The sequence below is a fragment of the Alexandromys fortis genome, unplaced genomic scaffold (assembly GCF_014885135.2).
Source record: "Alexandromys fortis isolate MF-2015 unplaced genomic scaffold, M_Fortis_MF-2015_v1.1 scaffold_162, whole genome shotgun sequence".
NCBI classification, from domain to species: Eukaryota; Metazoa; Chordata; class Mammalia; order Rodentia; family Cricetidae; genus Alexandromys; species Alexandromys fortis.
In genome coordinates, this window is record NW_026068033.1 from 400,173 (window position 1) to 422,898 (window position 22,726).

General features: G+C 46.3%; 1 protein-coding gene across 8 annotated transcripts in view; it reads right to left on the reverse strand.

Annotated features, from left to right (window-relative positions):
- Tiam1 (TIAM Rac1 associated GEF 1) overlaps positions 1-22,726 on the reverse strand; it is a 339,898-nt gene that overhangs the window by 84,671 nt on the left and 232,501 nt on the right. For all 8 annotated transcript variants that reach the window (XM_050164763.1, XM_050164762.1, XM_050164765.1 and 5 more), the window contains 3 exons: positions 18,029-18,476; positions 12,912-13,084; positions 1,824-2,048 (listed from right to left, as the gene is read on the reverse strand). In XM_050164763.1, the coding sequence (XP_050020720.1) occupies positions 1,824-2,048; positions 12,912-13,084; positions 18,029-18,476 (846 nt within the window). The remainder of the gene's footprint in view (positions 1-1,823; positions 2,049-12,911; positions 13,085-18,028; positions 18,477-22,726) is intronic.

Genomic DNA, 22,726 nt, shown 5'->3' on the forward strand with positions numbered 1-22,726 from the left:
GTGCTAATTATAATTCTCAAGGGGAAACAACGGGGCCCCCAGGTCTCCTATCTGTAACCATGAACGCAGTATCATAAACATAAAGTACATTGTTAGTTATGGGTGCTCTCCAAGCACAGAGTTCACAGGGATTTTGGTGGGGGTGAGGGGGAGCATGTTTGGTATGTCAATTCTGACCATAAACCTAAGACAGAAGGAATAAAAATGTAGGGATCTCCAGTACGAAGAAACACTCATGTTGACAAGGAGAGGACTTTTACTAAGAAAAGTAAAGCCAATTACAGGACAAAAACAAATAAACCAAAAGCTTTGGTAAAAGTGGGGAGGTTATTAAAGAAAGGGTTAAAAGTAGTAAACTGTCCCTTGCTCAGCCTAGGCATGGGGGCAGGGAGCTTAGTCCCAGCTCAAGGAGGTTGATGGGACAGACTTAACTGACTTCTCAGGGGAGGCCTTACCCTCTCTGAGGAGTGGATGGGGGGTAGAGTAGGGGGAAGGTGGGGGGAGTGGGAGTTGAGGAGGGAGGGGGAACTGGGATTGGTATGCAGATAGATAGATAGATAGATAGATAGATAGATAGATAGATAGATAGATAATAGATAAATCATAGATAGACAGACAGATAATAGATAGATAGATAGATAGATAGATAGATAGATAGATAGATAGATAGATTATAGATAGACAGGCAGATAATAGATAGATTATAGATAGATGGTAGATAGAAGATAGATAGATAGATAGATAGATAGATAGATAGATAGATAGATAGATAATAGATGATAGATAGATAAGATAGATGATAAAAGGATGGATGGATGGATGGATGGATGGAAGGTCAACAACAGGTCAAAATCAAATAAACCAAAAGCTTTGGTAAAGTGGGGTGCTATTAAATAAGGGTCAAAAGTAGTAAACTGTCAACAGTGGAGATCCAGGGTTCCACCCAAAGCTAGTGTCCACACATGTCCTTGTCACTCAAAGTGGCAAAATAGCCTCTGGCTACTGATGTGGCATTCACATAAGATCACAGAGACCATGTACAGTCAAGAAAAATGCTCTGGTACTAAGTGGAAGCTCGTGGGACTAGAGAGATGGCCCAGCAATTAAGAGCATTGCTGCTCTGACAGAGGACACGAGTTCTGTTCCCAGCACCCACGGAGCATCTCATCACTGACTACGACTTCATTTCTAGTGGTGCTGACGCCCTGTTCTGACTTCTGTGGGCACCAAGAATGCATCTAATAGTAAACATACATCAGGTGGCACTTATACACATGAAATTAAATCCTTAAAAAGGACAAAGTGAAAGCTGACTGTGTGTCCGTTTTATGTCAGAGACTGGGGCATGCCCAGATTTGGGTTGCTGCAGGGGGTCCTGAAACCAGTTCACAATGGGTAGTGAAGGACAGCTGAGTGGACTTTAAAAATCACCTGTCACTTTTTAAAATTTAGGAATCTAAGTCTGTTGAGGAATCAGGAACGAATTCTCCTCATAGCTTCCCTCCATGGTAGGTGGGGAAGGAAAACATAGATTTTCAAATACACAGATCCACCTAGAATCACAAGAACTGGTGGGAGCTGGAGGACTCCGCTCTCTGATTTCCACCTTCCATTCAATATCATACTGTTCCTTTAACTCGTAACAATCAGCTCTGAACAAAGGGCGAAGAAACTGACAGGCACAAGAGAGAGTTTAACAGTCGGGGTGCCAGGCTGCAGCCACGGTGAGGGGAGATCTTTAGAGATTCTGAGAAAGCAAAAAAAAAAAAAAAAAAGTAAAGACCTAACGAGTCTGCCAGCTCCACATGCAAAGGGACAGTCACCTGGTCCAGTATGGTCTTCTTCTTCTTCGAGTCGGTGACCGAGGACAGCTGCATCTCCCCCATCTTCTTCATCTTCTCGTCCATGTCAATCTTCTGCTCCAGCTTCTTGATCTCTGACTTGAGGAGGCGCAGTGTGTCTTCCTTGTGGTGGTGCCTTGCCACGGCGGCTGCGCAGGCAGAGTGGATGGCGGTGATCCAGTTCTCCAGCTCCGTCTGGCTGGTGGTCTGTAAGAGGAGGGTGCAGGGAGAGAGAGCCACTTCTCAGAAGATGACAGAAACTAACAGTGTGTGTTCGGGGAAGCAGTGTCTCTGAGGCAAGGTGTCAGGTCTACACACACACACACACACACACACACACTCACTCACTCACACATGACTACCTGGACTTATCCCTTATAGAAATCCACAAAAGAAGGCCAGTCCCACCTCCAACCCCTCAAGTGGTACCCTCCAAGAAGCCGCATGTTACACAATGAACCTAAGAAATTCTCTTGCTTAAATGCTACCTCTAAAGAACGTCTCCCAGTTTTAAGCAGCTGTATCAAAACTAGGATTAGGGAAGAGGTCAAGGCAACCTGATTGATACTGCCTTAGGGAACTCCAGGAATACATCCATGAGTAGCAACAACCCAGCAGCCAACCACAAACTACCAACAGCTTAAGAAGAGTACGAAGGTGATGCTAACACGCAACAAAGGACAGGTGACCTCCAAACGGAAGACAATGAGCCTCTGAAAGGCAAAAGTGGTAAACTTTGTGGGCAAAAACTCATGCAAAATTATATGCAAAATCATTAAAGACTCACAGGATCCGCACGAGCTCAAGTCAGACCAAATCCCAACACAGAAGGGGGGAGGTGGACACGAGCACTTGATTGCTACCGGGAGCGGGGGAGTCGGTTTGCTTTACTGGTGTGAACCCTGGTTTATCAACCACGCTCCAGGGCAGGCAGGCTCCACACCAAGGAATGGTTTCCAACACAAACCGGGTTAAAAGATCGAGAGAGGCCAGCAGTGGTGGCGCACACCTTTAATCATAGCACTTGGTAGGCAGTGACAGGCAGATCTCCGTGAGTTCAAGGCTAGCCTAGTCTACAGAGTAGACTCTACAGAGGACAGCCAGGGTTACACAGAGAAACCCTGTCTCAAAAAACCAAATAGACAAACAAATGAATAAATATTAAGAGAGACAGGAAGACGGGGAATGGGGGTGGGGAGAAACACAGACTAAAAATCGGAGGGGAGAGGGTGGGGGAAGAGAAAATATAATCAAAATAGGTTATATAAAATTCTCAAGAAATTAATAAAAAAAACCACTATTTTCTTAAACTAGAAGGTCAAGCAGGAAATATCTGTAAATGTGGAGATGTTAGACTTTTCTAGTTATCCCATAAGCCCAAATAATTCATATAACTTTTCTATTCATATAGACTTTCCTATGCATTCCCATAAGCCCAAAGAATTCAGTATAGGCAAAGGCGTTAGCTCAGCCAGAGAAATGATTGGCTTAGACGTTTCTTAGTAACGCGAAGGTGGCTGCTGTCATCATGCTTTTCTTCTGCAGCACTAATCTCTATTTTTACCTCCCTAGTGGGCTGTCTTACAAACAAAATTCTTTTAAGAGGACCCCCCCCTCCAACCCCAGCATTTTATTCCGTGGAGGCTAAGAATGGAAATTTTAGCAATCATTCTAATCTCAGAGTTTTGCATTCATCCAAAGATACGGCATCTAACATTAAAAAATGTTGTCTTGCAAGAAAACTAACTTACAAACCTAAAAGACCTGACAGTTGTTGTATAAAAAGAAATGCATTGGCAGTGGATAAAGATTGCAATCACCTAGACATGCTTATAACGGAACAGAAGCAGCGACTGGCAAGCAAACGGGGTTGATTTGTGTGGACTAAGTAGGGGAAGACGGTAAGGACATTAAGGTCACAGATAAACTGAGGTTTGGAAAGTCTAGGTGGTCCAAACTCTTATCTTTTATCCTCAGCCTTCTGGGTGGGAGCCACCAAGCCTGGTTACGTATTTATTTTGTTAGAAAAAGAATCAGCTTACATGGGAAAGTAATAATAAGGATTATTTTCTAAGAAAAAAAAAAACAGTAACTCCCATGTTGGCGAATGTTTATAGCAACTTGAAGCCCTATGAACTGCTTCTGTCTACTCAGAGTGGGGATAAATGCTTCAGAAAGCAGTTAAGTACAACTGACTGAAGCTGGGCATATTAATGTCTTGTGGCACAGAACTAAGTATATTCATATACTCAGCAAAATTAATGTACCAGAACACATGTACACACTGAAGTGTTTTTTTATTTATTTTATATATGTGTTTTACCTCTATGTATGTTTGTGCCCCATATGTGTGCAGTCCTGGAAGAGGCCCAACTCAGCCAAGGGCAAGGCTGTCCCTTCTGATGTCAGAGAAGTTATATCCATCTCTTTCAAGAAGTGGGAAAGAAGGAGACAGGACTGTAGATTAATGGTGCTTACCCAGCATGCCCATGGCTCTGCGTTTGATTCACGGCACATAAACAGAATTGATGTCAATTGAAGCTAAATGTGGTAGCCTGTAATTGCCCTATAATCTCATAGGAAGTGGCACTATTGGGAGGCGTGGCTTTGTTGGAAGAAGTGTTTCCCTGTGGGGATGGGCTTTGAGGTTTCTATGCTTAGGATACTGTCCAGTGTCTTAGTTGACTTCCCGTTGCCTGTGAGATGTGGGACTCACAGCTACTTCTCCAGAAGTAGTCTTCTCAGACTCTATGCCTGCCTGCATGCTGCCATGCTCCCCGCCATGATGATAATGAACTGAACCTCAGAAACTGTAAGCCAGCCACCCCAATTAAACGTTTTCCTTTATAAGAGTTGTCGTGGTCATGGTGTCTCTTCACAGCAATAGAAACCCTAACTAAGACACTAAAGTAAAGGTCATCAGTCTTGAACTTCTTCTAAAGGCCAGCAGACGGTGACTGCCTCCACAGGCCAAGGTGCATCCGGGGCCAATGCAGAGTTGCATGCTAGGTTCAGAACTCTACTGTGGCTTGAGGAGAAACTGTTCTGGAGGCAGACGAAAGCAACATGGTGCAGCAATGTGAAGTGTGTCCACTGCTATCGGACTGGGTACCTACATACATGGGTTAAGACGGAACAATTCTATGTGCATTATATGATAATAAAAAGAACAATCTATAAATGAAGTGGGCACAGCTGGTAAAGTGTGTGCACACAAGCATGGAAGTCTGAGTGTGAGCCCCGGCACCCATTTAAAAAGCTGAGTGTGGACACGCGCACTGTAATTCCAGTGCTGAGAGATGAACGCAGGAAAAACCAAGACTAATCAGAAAGCTCTGGACCAATCAATGAAAGATCCTGTCAGAAAGGGAGGGAGGGAGGGAGGGAGGGAGGGAGGGAGGGAGGAAGGCAGAAAGAAAGAAAGAAAGAAAGAGAGAGAGAGAGAGAGAGAGAGAGAGAGAGAGAGAAAGAAAGAAAGAAAGAAAGAAAGAAAGAAAGAAAGAAAGAAAGAAAGAAAGAGTCAGTGGAAGATTGTCCCTGAGCTTAAACACACACCCAAGCACTGGCATATAAATAAATAGGTGGATAGTTGGATGGATGGATGGATGGATGGATGGATGGATGGATGGATAGATGGATGGATAAATTACAGTCAATGAAAGAGAAAAATGTCAGTCCTCCAGAGCCAGAGAAACATGTGGTGACAGGTCTATGAAAAATACAGCCATCAGCCCTTTAACCACTAAGCATGTCTCAGCCATCTATCTCTAAAACCCTGGCAGTGGCTGAAGGCTTTTCCATTAGTGAAAATGTTTGCTCCTGCTGTCCCGTCTAAATAAAACCGCAGTCCCTGCTGTCCTCCATCACCAAACCAAGTCCATTTCTGAGCACAATGATTCACTAAAAGAGCTTTGGAGCAAAGCTGGTCCTTTGGCAGCAGCAAGGGGGAGCCCTGTGCTGAGGAGGGTGGGAAACCTGTGTGCTCCCTGCTCTCAGCAGCTACTTCCGTGAGGCAAAGTCTTCAAACATCCCATCAGTTCCCAGGCTCCAGTTCTGATGTCACCTAGGCTGACTGCTAACTTAATGCAGTGGGGTCCACGAAGGTCTCTCCACAGACTAAATTCTGACTCTTGGAAAAGCTGCTCAACCCATTAACCTTGTATCACCTCCTCACAGCAGGCAAGTGTAGTCAGGGACGTGATCTAAGAAAGTGTCCACTGCCAGAGCCCAGTGGCCACAAAGGCAGAAGGAGAGACCACCCATACACACCCGTACACCCTGGCCCACCCTCACCAGTCACACATGGCAGTGGACAGGTAGAGAGAACAGTCTTGTGATTCTTCCTCTGCCTTCTGGGGATGCTATAAATACTCTTGTGGAGTTCAGTGAGCGGGCAGGGGAAGAGAAGTTCTTGCCAACAGATAATCAGAAAAAAAAAATGTATTTGCATAAGAGCCCCTCTGTGTGCAGAGATGTGATGAGGCTTGGGGCTTCATTATGTATTTAAATAGATCTAGCTTCAATTACCCACCGCACGGAGGACCCTCGGTGATTTCAGATAATCAGTGGTTTATGTGAGTGGCAGGAGAGGGAGCCTCATCTTACACTGAAGATTTCTTCTCCAGGAACTAAAATTTGGGGTAAGCTGTGTTGAGAGATGCATAAGAAAAAAAATCTACAAAACGTTAAACTTCTTTTAAAAGAAAAGGGAAGGAATGGAAGTTTCCATCTTTTAAGAGGCCAGATGAGAGTCCTGTGTGAATTCTTCAAAGGTCTGTTTCTCTTGGTTATAGTCATCGTATCTAAGAGTTTTGTGAATACAAACCCTAATTAAGTGTACATTTTTAATATTGGTAAAGGGGTCTTAACGTGGAGACTCTCCTCCCCTGCTGTGGGATACTGCTCTTGTACACTGTGGAGATTTATCACTCATATTGGTTTAATAAGACACTGACTGGCCAGTATCCAGGCAGGAAGTATAGGTGGGACAACCAGAGTAGGAGAATTCTAAGAAGAGGAGAGGCAGAGAATCAGTTGCCAGTCAGACAAACAGGAAGCAAGATGAAAATACTGCACTGAGAAAAGGTACCAAGCTACCTGGCTAAACATAGACAAGAATTATGGGTGAATTTAACAGCTAGTTAGTAATAAACCTGAGCAATAGGCCAAACAGTTTATAATTAATATAAGCCTCTGTGTGTTTATTTGGGACTGATTGGCCTCGGGACTGAGCAGGGCAGAAACTTCCTTCTGCACTCCCCCACTGGAGGAGGTCAGACAGTTACACACACACCTACTCTCTTCCTGTCCCCAACTGAAGGTCATTTGTACAGAGGGGGAGTTGAGTCCAGGAAGTTAGGCACTAGAGAAGCAGGAGCTGCTGGCTGCAAATGAGGAAGTGCACTGAGAGCAGCCCTGTGAATGCAAAGCACTGGACAGGGCACTGGCCGAGTCGAGCAGGCCCCTGAGAAAATGCCTACAAAAGCTGCCCGCTGAGATCCTTCCGCAGAAGGCCACTGGTGTGTGACCAGGCTGTGAGAGTATCGGACCACACGCAGGTGACGGCCAGGCAGACTGAGGTGACTGAGGATGAGCAGAGCATGGTCACCAGGTATAGGATGCAAGCCTCTAGTGGGAAAGTCGGAGAGCAGAGAAATAAGAACAAAGGCTCTGCAGCTTCCCTTAAACTCACGGCGTCCTCAGAAGAGCCCAGGAATCACAAGCTGGAAGCCAACAGCAGGTGCCTGTCACAGCGAAAGAGGAGCAAGGAGGTGAAAAGAGAGGAGAAGGGAAGGAGGTGCGCTGTCCTTGTCAGAAGCCCACACCACTGAAACTAGCTCGTGGCAGGCTTAAATAGCCCCCTCTCCTTCATGAGGAGTTTATATTGGGTCTTTCATGGCAAGGGGAAGCTGGATGCTAATGGTCTGCACTGCACGTTTAGTAGGGAAACTTCTGGCACATTAACAGAAGGGTATGCCATGCCTCTGACTTCTGTCCCTGCATATCACTTTCCACTGTAACACCAAGCCATCCATCAAGGGGAATGGGGTTCTACGCCGACCTACATCTCAGGAGGCCCCAAACCTTAAAGTGCTTCCCTTGAGGGTCTTAGTGTCCTTGACCATGTGGCTTGACCATGCATGGCTCCCTGCAAAGCCCCATGCTGAAAGTGGCCTCCAAAGTATCTGTGTCTAGTGGAGGCACTTGGGTCAGCAGCCTAGCCTTCCCAAAGCGATGTCCTTGCTGCATGAGTTTATTTCTACGCTTCTGGAACAAGATTCCTTAACACAAGAGCAGGAGGCCAAATAATGGGTGCACACACTCCTGCTTGCCCCTTTCTGTTCGCACCCAGTTTCCCGTCCGTTTCCTAGCAGGAGCTGAAGTTGAATGCATCGCCACCAAAAACGTTCCACGGTGCAGCCTTGGGAGCAGGGATAGGATCCACAGTGTGCGGAAAACAGGGCTTAGCTACAGACCAGGTCAACTCAGGAATCAACAAAGAAAAGAAGGACCTGAGATGGAGCTTGTCCTACCTATAGAACCAAGGAAGGGGCATAAGGCTCCACCAGGATATCAACAAACTCACTTCAAGGGCAAACCCCACAAAGATAATGTTTAAAAAGAAATTACAGTTCTGTGTTTGGGTTTAGGGGGAGAGACTACCAAAATAAATGGGAAAGTCTTTACAGGCTAAGAGTTGATGCTGCAGGGGGTGGTTAAGGCACCACAAATGCAGATGGAGTTGACAGTATGATTTAAAGACAGAAAGATGTGGGAGAGGAAAACAGGCTCGACAGAACCTCAACGCCGGGTGCCCAGGACTGATCACATGAGGACAGGAGACACAAGCCTGACCAAATCTACAAATGACAGGGGAAATGGCGCAAGAGCCTTGAACAGATAGCCCGAGGATGTAGCATGAATGACAAAAACCCGGAGACAGATATTGGGGTTCAAGCTGAAGATCAGAAAAGCAAAGCAGCCAGCCACTAGAGAAGTCTCACCTCTACCAAGACTGGGCAACTGCAGACTCAGCCATGAGACTCTGTCTCCTCCTGTTTTATATTCCCCTCTAGTGCTGGGATTAAAAGCATGTGACCTTCTAGGACTGGGATTAGAAGTGTGAGCCACCACCACCTGGATCTGTTTCTGCATTGATCTTGTGTAGCCCAGGGTGGCTTTGAACTCACAGAGATCCATCTGTCTCTGTCTCCCAAATTCTAGGATTAAAGGTGTGTGACACCTCTGCCTGCTCTCTAGTGGCTTAGTTTTACCCTCTGATCTTCAGGCAAGATTTATTAAAACACGAATGAAGTATCACTATAACAAGAGGAGAAGTGGACCTTCAGTCATGACGCCCAGAGGGAGGAAATCTATGGTCGGTCTACGCAAGTCCCAGGATGCTAAAGCTCCCCTAGGGTGTTTCCCACAGAGTCTACACACTGCATTCTCCCCAGCCTGTCACTCCAGTCCTGGGCATTTGTCTGTGACCTTCATGACCCTTCCTAAAGTCTGACATCTGGACGTAGGATCCCCAGGGACTGGTGAAACTCGAAACCTCTCCTTATTCACAGTGAAGCCATGTTCAGCCTCTTTAACATAATGGTTAGGAAAAGCACCGAGAACTTCCCTCTTTCTGTACTAGAATCCAAATGCTGCTGATGGGGACTCCGAGCAGGCTAATCAGCCATTTAATCCGTGACTCCAGAGAAGGGTGCTGATGCTGCTTGTCAAGTCCCCTTTTCATACACACAAAGTCCTATTTCTTTTTATGAGGTGTTAAAAATATGCACAAAGTAGCCTAGTAAAAACTGTCTTCAAAAGGGGACTAAAACATATCAAGAAATGGCAATCTTCTGTCCAAGTCAATCTTTCTGTCCCTCCTTTATATATTCAACCACAGACAACTTTCTACTCATGAACTCACTCTCTCTCTCTCTCTCTCTCTCTCTCTCTCTCTCTCTCTCTCTCCCTGTCTGGTGGCTGTGTTCCCTAAGCATTTGGGACAGGAATTCGAAACCCATGTTGGGATGTCTCCTGCGAGTGGTCGAGCTGTCTGCAGCTGTGGCATCCTCTAGGCAAGAATGAGCGAGCCAGGAGGACCCTGGACTCTGTGAGTGGCTGGTGCTGTCCTTAACATTGGGACGGAGGAAAGAGCTCTAACTCAGAGTTCGAGGCAGGAGCTACAGTCACACTCTGCAGACAGCATAATACGTCTTCTATAACAGCTGCTCCAACATCCCCCCTCACTCCCGCCCCCACTCTGCACACAAAACCCCTTTTCTACTTCTGTGGGTAACACGGATCTCTTTTCCAGCACAAATGTGTGGGTATCTGGGCAACGGGGTGGAATCAGCAGCGTACGGGCTCTGAAAATAGTGAGCACTGAATTGAGCCCTGGGGCTGAAATAACCTACAAATTATTTCCATAATCACGGCTGATCTCCCTTGCTTTAACCTCACCCCTGCACACACAGGTTTCTTTCAAAGTCGGCCCCTCTGGAGTTATGTGGATTACAATAAGTAGACAGCAGAAAAATGCCTTCATGGATCCCAAACAACAGTAATTTCCTCTGAAAAGGTTCATTTTGTCCTTTATCCCACATAAGTAGCATAAAAAATTCCCCATAACAAGACGACAGAGGTTTCCATGAATACGGGCTTATGTTGCTACAAGAAGCGTTTGATAGAATGTGACTTCTCGGGCAGACTCCACCAGCGGTTCTATGGCCACGTAAGTCCTTTCAGCGGGAATTGGTACCAGAGGTGTGTAAGAAAAACAGCTGCAGGGAGAGTGAGCCAACCCGGCTGCTGCTGACAGACGTTCCCAGGGAGTGGCTTACCTGCTAAGGCCAGGAAAAAAAAGGTCACTTTACTGTCCCGCTGCTTCTGGCCCAAACCCTTCCTGGGGTGAGTGGTCACACCGGTAGAACAAATGGCGTCCACTCACACAACAGAAGGGTGTGAGGAAAGGGGTGTGAGCTAGCGCAGCCCTGCTTCTCACTGACTGTGGAGCTGGTGGCTGCTCTTGCTCTGTGAGCATCAGCTTCTCAAGCAGGTTGAGCACTCCAGTCAGTAAATGCAAACCTCCACTGTGTGCCCCAAGCTGGGGAGCAGTCTCCAGACAGTGGCAGACACACAGAAAACAGAGGACACCATTTCTACAGGAGCAAGTGTGACAGTGACAGTAAAGTTTGACTGCTGTGCCACTTTTTCAAGTGTGGGTGGCAGTGCTGGAGACTGAACTTGGACCTCTTGCACACTTGTGCAAACGGCCTACCAACTGAGACTCATCCCCACACACTTGACTATGGATTTAGAAAATACTTCCCTGTTTCCACGCTAACATTGCTTTTGACAGTGACGCTTTTGAATTCACTCAGTTGTCACATAAACAGAGAGCACTAATCAAGAAACTGATTTTCTTTTTTAAAGAATCTCATATAAGGGGCGGGACAGATGGCTCAGAGGCTAAGAGTGCTTGCTGCTTGGTGCGATTTGAATGAGAATGCCCAACAGGCTTTTATCGGCGTGGTCAGTCCCAAGTTAATGAACTATTTGGAAAGGATTGGGGGGGGGGGTGTCACTGGGGGTGGGCTCTGAGGTTTCACAAGTCCACCTCAGGCCCCTGTCTCTCCCTGCTGCCTATGGATCAGGATATAAAGCTCTCTCTCTCTCTCTCTCTCTCTCTCTCTCTCTCTCTCTCTCTCTCTCACACACACACACACACACACACACACACAAACACACACACACATGCGCACACATATACACACAAACACAAATCTATACATACAAGAAACACAATAAATTTCAGGCAGTATAAACTCAATAGCTGACACCAAATACATTATAAAGCTACACAAAAACAAAAGACAAGTAATTCATCACAAATATTCATCACAGAATGACTTATAATGGGCTTCTCTCGGAAGCTATGGAGGGAACAGGATTGCATTTCCAGTGTATTCATTCAATGGCACAGGGCTGACAAGCAAGAATATTATACCCAGAAAAACTATCCCTCACCAATGGAGGACCAGCAAGATGGCTTTGGAAGTAAAGGCACTTGCCAGCAAGCCTGAAAACCTGAGTTTGATCCCCAGAACCTACATCGTGGGAGGAGAGAACTGACTTCTCAAGTTGTCCTCTGACCTCCACACTGTTCGCCCAATCCCACAGACAAAGAAGTAAATGCGGAACTGAGCTGTCCCTACTCGTGCACACGGTTCCCCTTCACCAACCTGCAACCTTCCTCATAAACAAATAAACAAAGGAAAAATTGAGTGACTATCGGGTAAACAAGCGTGTTGGCTTGGATGGTAAGAGGCAGCTTCAGTTCTGTTTGGTAAGTGGGCTGGTGTGCACCATGTGGCTGTCAGGAAGCTATGCAGAGCCTAAACCTCCCATATCTTGCTCTAGTGGTGACTGCACACTTATTTCACGGCCGCTCACAGAATGTTGCATTTGTATTTTGTACACTCCGCTTCCTCTGTGGCCTTCATCCCATTAATGGAATAAATGAGGGGAACTGTCCTCACTTAAAGCACAGACAGTTCTTGCAAGCTCAAAAGGTTCACTATAAAAGGAAATGTTAACCTTGAAGCTGAGAAGTATTTTTGTGGAACAGTTAATAGACTTCAAGAATACTTGATAGAAAGTTCTAGTAAGCTGAGAAAGAGAAACTATTTAGGGACAACTAGTCCTTTCTTGGCTGTAATTATTTTACCTTTATGATTAATATTAGCAGAGAACATATTATGATAGAAATTTTGACAGCTCAAATCACACCTAAATTAAGGAACTCATGATCCTGTTCTGCGGCCTGTACAATGCTCCTGAAGCCACATGGAGAAACCTGTCTGCTCATATCCAACACAAGTTTCTCACACCCAAAGCACAATACTCCTTGAGCCTCACATTCAAACTCTGCACGGGGTCTCTCATTTCCGCAATTCATGGCAGGTATTTATTCTGTCATTTAACACTTTTGTCTCTTTCATGAAAAATCTCAGCATTATTTTAAGAGGCGAGGGCAGGGTACTTGAGCAAGACAGTACCCCCACAAACCTGAAAGAGGAAGGCGTCACCCAGAGAGTTGCTGAGGCAGAAGACAAAGTCCTTCTTGGGGTGCTCAGGCACAGCCTGCACAATGCTGTTCTCCACCCAGACAGCGTGCTTGGGGACACTGTTGTGGTCTATCCCAGACCTGCCGTCACTCTCGTAGAAAAAGAGCGTGCAACCTGAGGAAAGAGAACACGGTCTGTGTGAGTATTTAGTGCTTGGCCAATGGTAGATGTCTAAGGGAAACTGACACCAGCCATCAGAAAAGGGCTGAATTAATATTAAAGTGTGTGGGAGCCCAAGAGATAAAGAAAACAGGGTGTTGCTTGCAATCAGGTCCTTGATGGGTCTGTGGAAAAATAAAGACCTTGAGTTACAGCTTCCAAATGGATGATGGGATCCCTCCCATATGTGTTCGAGTTCTCAGAGTCCTGCTGTCTTTGTCGGAACATCTGGTTGGAAGCCTTCTTGAGGGCAAGAGTGTTGGCACACACTGTTGTGGAAGAGAAGATTCGATGAACTATGTAAAGATGTGTTGCTTTTTCACCTTGCCTGCCTAAGGCACCCGATTGGTCTAATAAAAAGCTGAATGGCCAATACCTAGGCAGAGGAGGGATAAGTGGGGTTGATGGGCAGAGAGAGTACGTAGGTGGAGGAATCTAGAGAGAAAGAGGGAAATGCCAGGGGCCAACCAGTCATGCAGCCTACAGAGAGACAGACACAGAGGAAGCAGGAAAGTAGGACACAGAGAAGGAAAGAAAGAAAGAAAGAAAGAAAGAAAGAAAGAAAGAAAGAAAGAAAGAAAGAAAGAAAGAAAGAAAGGTCAAAAGCCCCTAGGTAAAACGTAGATGAAGAGAAACAGGTAGTTAAGTTATAAGAGCTAGTAGAAATAAACTTAAGCTAAGGCTGAGCATTCATAATTAATAATAAATCTCCATGTCATGATTTGGTGGTCTGAGTAAACCTGCTACAATACACCTATATCTAGCTGTTGGGAGCCAGAGGCAGGTGGACCTCTGTCAGTTTGAGGCTAGCCTAGTCTACACAGAGAGTTCCAAGCCAGCCACGGACCCTGTCTTTGATCTTAAACAATACAAACTTTGGGGACCCCAAGCCCAGTGATGACTATAAACACAGCTCTATAGCTGCCCCCAGGCAGCACTATTAGGAGGTGAAGGCAGACACTTCCCTTGGAGCGTACTCTTACCCACTCTCCTGTGATAAGCAACTAAGAACTGTAAAACATGTTCTGTGGATCTGGACCCTAGGAGAAAACAGTAGGTCTGGATTTAGGGGTTTCCAGAAAAGATGTATTTTTGGCCTCCAATGCAATCTATATTTTTTTTTTCCTAGAATGAAACTATGCCCTGTGCTTTCTGAAACAGGAATTGTGTGGGGCTTATGGGAAGGTCTCAGGGAAGGCAGAGCCTCGGCCCATCTTTAACTGGACCATGAAACATTAGAGACAGGAGCAATAGAAACTCTGCAGAGTTTGTAAAGCAGCAACTTCACTGCCGGAACCTGAAGCTCACTAAAATAACAAGTCCTTGCTCAGCATATATTCTCAACAGGTCCACAGCTCTGGACTGGACAGCTACGGAACTCGTCCACAACCACAACCACAAGCTGCTCAGTCCATTTCAGGCATCTCCTTACTGCAAGCAAAAACCAAACCTTACAGGAAGTGCAAAGTCCTTGGAAACACTTGGTCACAACAGAAATCTATCCAGGAAAACTGGCCACGTGTGGTGTAGGAAGAAGCAGAGCAACGGAAAGACATTCCCACAGGCACACCGGAAACGGCACACCGGAAACGGCACACTCTTTCCCCCACTTGTACCATTTCACACCACCATGTAACAGCTGCTCATAGCACCATCTCAATCAAAGCCAATTTGGATAAATCACACACCACAGGTGTGTGCACATGCACACACACACACACACACACACACACACATATTTAACCCTTTTTAAAGAGGGTAAAATCTTTAAATACACACACAGAAAGGTACAAAGAGAGAAACAGCTCCATAATGCTGTCCTCTGACTGCCACACTTGCACTGCGCCCAGCACAGCAGTTAAAAAAAAGGCAATACTGTATATAACTATAACGTCTTCTTTATACTTAGTTCCTTAAGTATTTGCTATGCCATGAAATATTATTTGAAAATACCAACTTGATAGAACTCTACCATTAACTATAGTTAAACCATTCATGTGATCCAAAACATACGTACGTAAATTGAAATATATGCTATCAACACACCTGACTCAATTCTATTCTTTCAGAATCTCTGGGATTACGAAGACTTCATGGTTTGAGGAAAATCCAAAGAGGGAGATCACTGGAAGCTCTCGTTTCCAGGTACACACACATTAGATTAAAGACAGAAAGGGGATGACCACAAACCATCTGTGGACTTCTAACATCAAAGGGGCACCACATACATGCTAGTACCTGGTTAGGAACAGAGAACAAATCCTGACATGTGCCTATCATGGTGTGGACATAGCAGTCTTTCAAACCCCCTTTGACAGACTCTCAACTTTGGGTTAGAATTATCTATTACAGCAGGTGGCTGCATATGGACTTTTCAACATGTTACCTTTAATCCCAGCACTCGGGAGGCAGAGGCAGGCGGAACTCTGTGAGTTCGAGACCAGCCTGGTCTACAGAGCTAGTTCCAAGACAGGCTCCAAAGCCACAGAGAAACCGTGTCTCGAAACCCCCCCCAAATAAATAAATAAATAAATAAATAAATAAATAAATAAATATAAAAAGACTAACACGAAGTTATTATCCATGAACCACACACTATGATAAAAAGTCTATGTGTCCTGATTTTCACCTGAATCTATAGCCTAAGTAAAAAAGGGTCACCTCATTATTTCTATTCTATACCAAGAAATGCCGTTCTCAAACGCGGAGTAAGAGGAGTCTCAAACCCAGGGCCTTCTCATGGGTAAAAATCGTCCCCCCCATCTCCACACTGAGTCCTGACCCCATACTTTAGATGAAGTCACACTTGTAGATGTGGCCTTTAAAGAGGCAGTTAAGGGAAAGGGTGGTCACATGAGTGTCCCTTAATCTAACAACTCACACCCTATCAGATGGACACTGGACACGGCCATCACAGAAGGAAGAACACGTGCCAAGACCCAAAAAAAAAAAAAAAAAAAAAAAAAAAAAACAGCCACAGCCATATCAAGGCACAAGGCCTCAAAGGAAACCAACCCAGACAATGCTTCTACTTTAGACTGTCAGATGGGAAATGAGAAAGTCTCTCAGACATCTAGTGTGTGGCCCTGTGTTTTGGCAGTCCAAGCACGCCATCTCCAGACTTTATGGTTCTGTAAGTAGGAAGCACCACACAGAAAGCAGGGTTTCTCGGCATCTTTGACGACTGTCCTGGAACTGGCTCTTGGTAGACCAGGCTGGCCTTGAACTCACAGGCTGGCCTTGAACTCACTCTGCCTCCCAGATTAAAGGGATTAAAGGTGTGAGCCACCAGCACCCAGCTTCAAACTCTCAATGTTCTTAAGTAACTTTTTTTTTCTATATATAACATAGTTCTCACAAATGAATTACAAAAGTCTCCAGGATAAAGACCCATGCAGGGCTGAGCAGACACACACAACCTCTTCAGGAAAGGACGCCAAATGGCAGCAAAAGGCAACATGTAAGCACTAAGTTTCTTTGAGAAGCAAGCAGCGTGGTACCCATCTGTCTGCCATGTGTACAACCAAGAGTACTCCAATATACACAGCTAGACTATAAAATAGTGACTTATTCAGAAACAAATGATGATTTAGACAGCCCATCTGCACCAGGTGGAAGCCTGTAAAATTAGTAATATTCTACCACTTAAAAAAAAAAAAAGAGTCCTCAAACCTGGATCATTTCACTGGACTAAAGCTAAGGATTCTCTCTCTCCAACAGTCACTGTGTGAAAAATAAACTTGAACAACCCAAAACAAAATTTTAGAGGGGAACCCACTTCAGAATCGCACAATGGAACCAGCAGTCTACGAGAATGCGGAACCTGACTTGTTCCTCTCGCTTGTGCTGGTGGGCTTTTAAACCTCAACATGCCACAACTTGGAATCGCCTGGGAAGAGTCTCAGTTGAGTGAGTGTCTTTATCAGGCTGGTCAATGAGCAGGTCTCCAGGAGACTGTCTTGATCGCTAACTGACTGAGGAAAAACCCAGCCCACTGTGGGCAGCGCTACTCCCTAGCTGAACTGTGTAGGATGGGGAAACCAGCTGAGAGCAAACAAAAGCAGGCAGAACGGATGCTTTTTTTTTTTTTTTTTTTTTTTTTTTTTTTTTTTTTTTTTTTTTTTTTTTTTTTTACTGCGGATGCGATGTGACTAGTGGCTTGGGTTCTTGACTTTGATAGACTGACTGCAACTTGGAATTGTAAGCCAAATAAACTCTCCCTTCCCTGTGATGGGAGTATTCTTATTTATCACAGCAACAGAAACAAAACCGGGGCGACCACAAAGCACAGAAAACAACGAAACAGCCTTTGCAGGGCTGGGGAACACTCTGAGAGAGTTACTGAATAAGAGACATGAAGCTTCCGTTCCTCAGGTGAGTAAGTCCTAGAGGCCTGCCTACAGTGTTGCGCACACAGTCAACAATACCTTATCATAGATTTAAAACTGTGTTAAGCAGCCAGGTGCGGTGGCAGGTACCTATAATTCCAGCTACCCCTGAGGCTGAGGCAGGATGATTAACAGCCCAAGTCCAGCCTGGGCAACCTGGTACCTCAAAACAAATATAAAAATACAAAGAGCTATGGGGATGTAATACATAGGGAGCTTATGTAATATGTAACCCATGAGAGTCCCTGGATCTAATTCCTAGTACTGAAAACACAGACAGACAAAGAAAATCAAATCCCAAGCCAGATCTTCCAGAATCTTCAGTGATGGGATTATCTTTATCACCCTCACCCCAGGATTTAAGTTAAAAAGAAAAAATACATCTAATGTTGTGTTTCTACCACAACAGACCAAGTTTTAGACACACAATTACAAAGTATCGCATAACCGTAAGGACCTGTGGGATGCACCCGCTGGCACTCCCAGCATGCTGCTGGGCCAGCCCCCTTACCTTTCAGGGACACCCAGTAATGCTTCCACTTCCTCCGGGTAGCGGACTCCACCTTCTTATTCTTCTTATGTACCAGGAAGTTCTTGACTGCCAGCGCGCCAGCCTTGCGCACGGTGCCCTGCGCGGCTGTCAGCAGGATGTCCGACTGGCCCGGGGAGCTGAGGGTGCCGCTGCTCTGCTCATCGCTGTGTGCAGAGCCGGCCTCCTCCAGGCTCTCGCTGTTGGTGGTGCTCAGCTCCAGTTCTCGCCTGAAGTTCTCGTACACCCCTTGGCGTGCAGCATCCCCCGTGGAACTGCTGCCGCTGTCGCTGCCCACAAAGGCTCGGCTGGTGGGGGGCGAGTAGCTGGAGTTGGTGGCATTAGATCGCCTGGACAGGAGGTCCGTGTCGGTGGTGGCCCCTTCGATCCCGCTGTCTGCAAACTCGCTGCCCTCGCCTGTGTTAACATCCTTGGCAACAGAAAGGGAGAGAGAAGCAGACATGCATCACGCACAGAAAGAACTTGGGAGAGCTTGGTCCAGCCCGGGGCTCTGTGGCGCAAAAGGTCCACCAGGATCTACTGAAGCTGGACCCATCCCTCTTCACCCCAGTGCACGCATGGCAGGGCGGCTCAAGAAACAAACCTTCAAACACCCCAAATGCAGCCTAATGATTCAGAATGTTCAAGAAATATAAAAGGCACAGGGAACACTTCAAATAGCTTATCGTTTATCTGACTTAATTAGCTAATTGGCAAACTAGCTATTGAGATTCTACCAAGCCCATGCTGAGGGAGCCCATAGCGCTCAGCCACCTCAGCTGGCCTTGAACTCCGAGAAATTCAGCAGGCTGATTAGTTAGCTGTTCTGGGGGTTGGGGTTACAATGCATAACTAGATCTTTACAGCTGATACTTAAAAAAAATAAAATAAAATAAAAGGCCTGCTTGGGGGTCTATTTTATATTGAGGTGACTAAATAGATTGCTAACACACCCACTCACCCAGCAAGGCCCCATATCCCAAGAGCAGGCAGGAGTCCTCAGGCCCTAATCAGACTGGCTTCCCGAAAACAGCCTTTCACTGTGCATTGTGCTAAACCAGCCTGCGGGGCCCACAGCTCCAATGCCCCTCTCCAATTACTTTGCCCTTTGAAAGCTGGGATGTAAGGAGCCTGAAGTAGGCAACTCACTGCCCTGGGCTGAGTGACAGAGCCGGGAGGCTGCCAAGATGCTGAAGTATCAATTCCCCATGGAACAGTGTTTGAAATTTCCGGAGCTGACCCCGTACGCCGGCGGGATATTTCCGGGTCACAGAGACAGGTTCTTAGCTCAGAATCTCCATTGCTCTGCCCTACTGTAGGTATTTCCATAAACAATAATTAAACGATGACAACAGTACGGCACAGGCTGGCTTACGAGCTTGAAGGATGAGAAACAAGACTGATGTTTCTCAAAGGGAGACAACAGGAACCCAAGTGCGACACACAGAAAGGGCAGAGCAGTGCACATACCGGCAGGTTGGCCAGTCTGCGGGGACCGTTAGTCCCGCTAACACATGTCAGGACTAAATGAACACTCTGAACTGTCACAAAAACAAATACTTGGCACTTAAATTTGTGCTGGGAAGCAATAGGGCAGACTAAGCCACACCAGGCCCAAATCGGGGCTGTGACCCTGTCTCGGTCGGTCTGAGCCAGTGGTTCACTACTAGACCTGGATGGAGGTGGGTGGTCCTTGGACTTCCCACAGGGCAGGGAACCCTGATTGCTCTTTGGGCTGACGAGGGAGGGGGACTTGATCCGGGGAGGGGGAGGGAAATGGGAGGCGGTGGCGGGAAAGAGACAGAAATCTTTAATAAATAAATAAATTTAAAAAAAAAAACAACAAAAAACGGAGGAGAGTAACAATAAGAAGAGCAGGAAAGAGCAGGAAGGGCGGTCATTGATAAGCAGCTAGCAGGGTGTATAGATCCCTGGCAGTAGAAAGAAATGGAAGGAACAAAAGGGGTGAGGCCTCATGGGGGGTATTTACGTCATTGTGTGCTTACATAGGTGGGGGGATCTTGACCTTGGGAAACACCAATGCTGGTCTTTTGAATCAACTCCTTCAAGAGTGTTCAAGAATAAACTTCTGGAAAAGGAAGTCTGGCCCCTCAATCTCTATGACTCCCCATCTCACCATGTGATCCCTGCGTCTCAGATTGACTCCACTGTGATGCTTTGTGCCCCCAAAGACCACAACAAAGCCAGCGGAGGCCAGAATCAAGCTCTTGGACCTCCCTGACTAAGCTAAATAACGTCTTTTCTGTACAAATTAGCCAGCCTGGGGTATTTCATTATACCAGTGGAAACCAGACCAAAAGACCCGTGCCTGCCTAATAACAGCCATGGACGGTCACAAAGAACCCAGAGTCAGCTAGCAAAAGATCCACAATACAAACAAGAAGTTCTATTAGCTAGCAACCCACATTTCTCGCGGGCAGGGACATTCACCATAAGTGTCCCTGTGGATGTTAAGACAATAAAGAAATCTGGCAATTGTAGATCACCAAGAGCCATGGAAATCTGCGGATTTCTTCAGTTGATTTTTGTAGGTCTGTGCGTCCTCTGAAGAACGTTGGGTCTGTATGTTCACTGCTTTTCTCTATTGTTGTGATACATAACCAAGGCAATGCACAGAAAAAAGGGGTTTATTTGGGCTCATGGTTCCAGAGATGAGACTCCATCAAGCTCGGGAAACGTGGCAGTAAGTGGCAGACATTGGTTGTTGGGACAGAAGCTGAGGGCTCACATCTTAAACCTCAAGAAGAAAGCCAAAAAAAATGAACCTGAAATGGTTTTCAAATTCTCAAAGCTTGCAGTGACACACCTCCTCCAAACAAGACCCCTAAAAGTCTCCCAGACAGCACCATCCACTGGGGACCAAGTATTCAAATGCCTGAGACTATGGGGAAGATTTCACCAAACCACTTCAGAATGTTTGGAGGAACCGGTTATAACCACCCTGAGAAGCCACATAGGCCCTTTCCTCCACATGAGTGACTTCAGTCCAAAGAAGAAAGAGATGATGCCACATCTTAGAATTCCCAGAGTACCTGAACAGGAAGGAACCTTCGGAGCCATCTCCTTCACTGCCAGGTAGGAATACTAGGAAGTCCTAATTCTGCTTACTGGCAGATGGAGGCTTGAACTTGTGCTGCTGAGAGCCTGCCTGACCATGAAGCAGGGCAGCCCCGTGGCTCAGCCATGGGACAGCTTGTGGCCAGAGTTTTGCCTGCGTTATTCAACTCCATCCTCCCCCTCTCTGGAAAAGGCTAAGGGATTGCTCATCTGTTTGTTCTCACTTGAACGGCAAATAGCTCAAAGTCAACAGTGGAAGGACCTGGAAGAGCTATAAGGAGGATGGTGGGACACAGAAGGCGAGAGCTGGTCAGCCGGCTCTCCGAGCCCATTGTTTCCAGTTTACAAGCCTGCTAACCATCCCCTCCTCCGCATAAGCCAAGCACTCTGGTTAGGACTCTATGGACACTCACCTCTATGTCACACCTGAACATCTGCTCATGCCAACGGAAGCTGTGAACTGGCCACGGCCCAGGTTGTGTGTTCAACTCTGCGATAGTTTCCACACTGAGCAGAGGTGAGACTGGTCCAGGTAGGAAGCCTGGAGGCCCCAGCTCAGCTCATATACTTCCTGAGCACAAGGCTCAGTGTAATCGCTGGGGAGTGTCCCTGGACCTGCGCAAGACACACCACCTCATCCCAGAAGTAGTTAATTGGGCTCAGTAGGACACTTCCCCTCTATGTGACCTAACCCATTAGGAAATAGATGTCAGCTGCCCTGCTCCAACTCCTATTTCGTCAAGAGGCTTGGGCTGTCCCAGATACCCTGCAGCACATCCTCCAGCATTGCAGATGATGGGTTAATCCAGCCAGAGACATTGCTCAATAGTCTTCTCTCCTTCCCTCACTGCGACAGAAAGCTTTCTTGTGGTCATCTTTTGGAAGAGCTCCCTCCTGCCTTTCTGGGTCTCTCTAGACAATTTGACAACTGAGAAACCTGGTCCTTCCCACATGGAGAAGTACCTAGCCACCTTGGACCCTTCCCAGCAGCAAGCAGCTGACACCGGGAAGTCATGCCTGGAGGCCATGCAGGCTTTGTGTAAAATCAAATCTCTCTCTCACCTAAAGTCAACAACACCTCAGCATATACTCTCTTCTAACCTAGTGAGCCAAATACTAAATTTTAATTTCAAACATCAGAGGAGGGCTGGGGAGGTGGATCAGCGTTAGATACCAACAAACCTCCGCCAATGCCAAGTGGGAGGAGTACTCATGGCAAATCCAGCCTCCGACAGGCACAAACACATACAGGAACACACCCACATATATGCACTCACTCACACTTGCAGCCATACATGCAAGAACATGTCTACAACATACATGCATACCATATACATATACATGAAAAGCTCACTGGAGATCTAGGGGCATGGCTCAGTGACATGACCAAGGGCTGCCTAGCACTCGTGAGGCCCTGGGATCCCCAGCACCAGGAAGAGTGGCGCAGCGGGAAGACCCTGGTCTAGCCAGAAGAAAATAACTCCCTGGCTAGCGTACGATCTAGTCAAGACTTCTGCAAAGCGACTCCAAGTCAACGTCCTTACTAGAAATTCTTCATGGGAGAGATTTCCAGTTTTGAACAACTTCCAAATGACAGGGGTG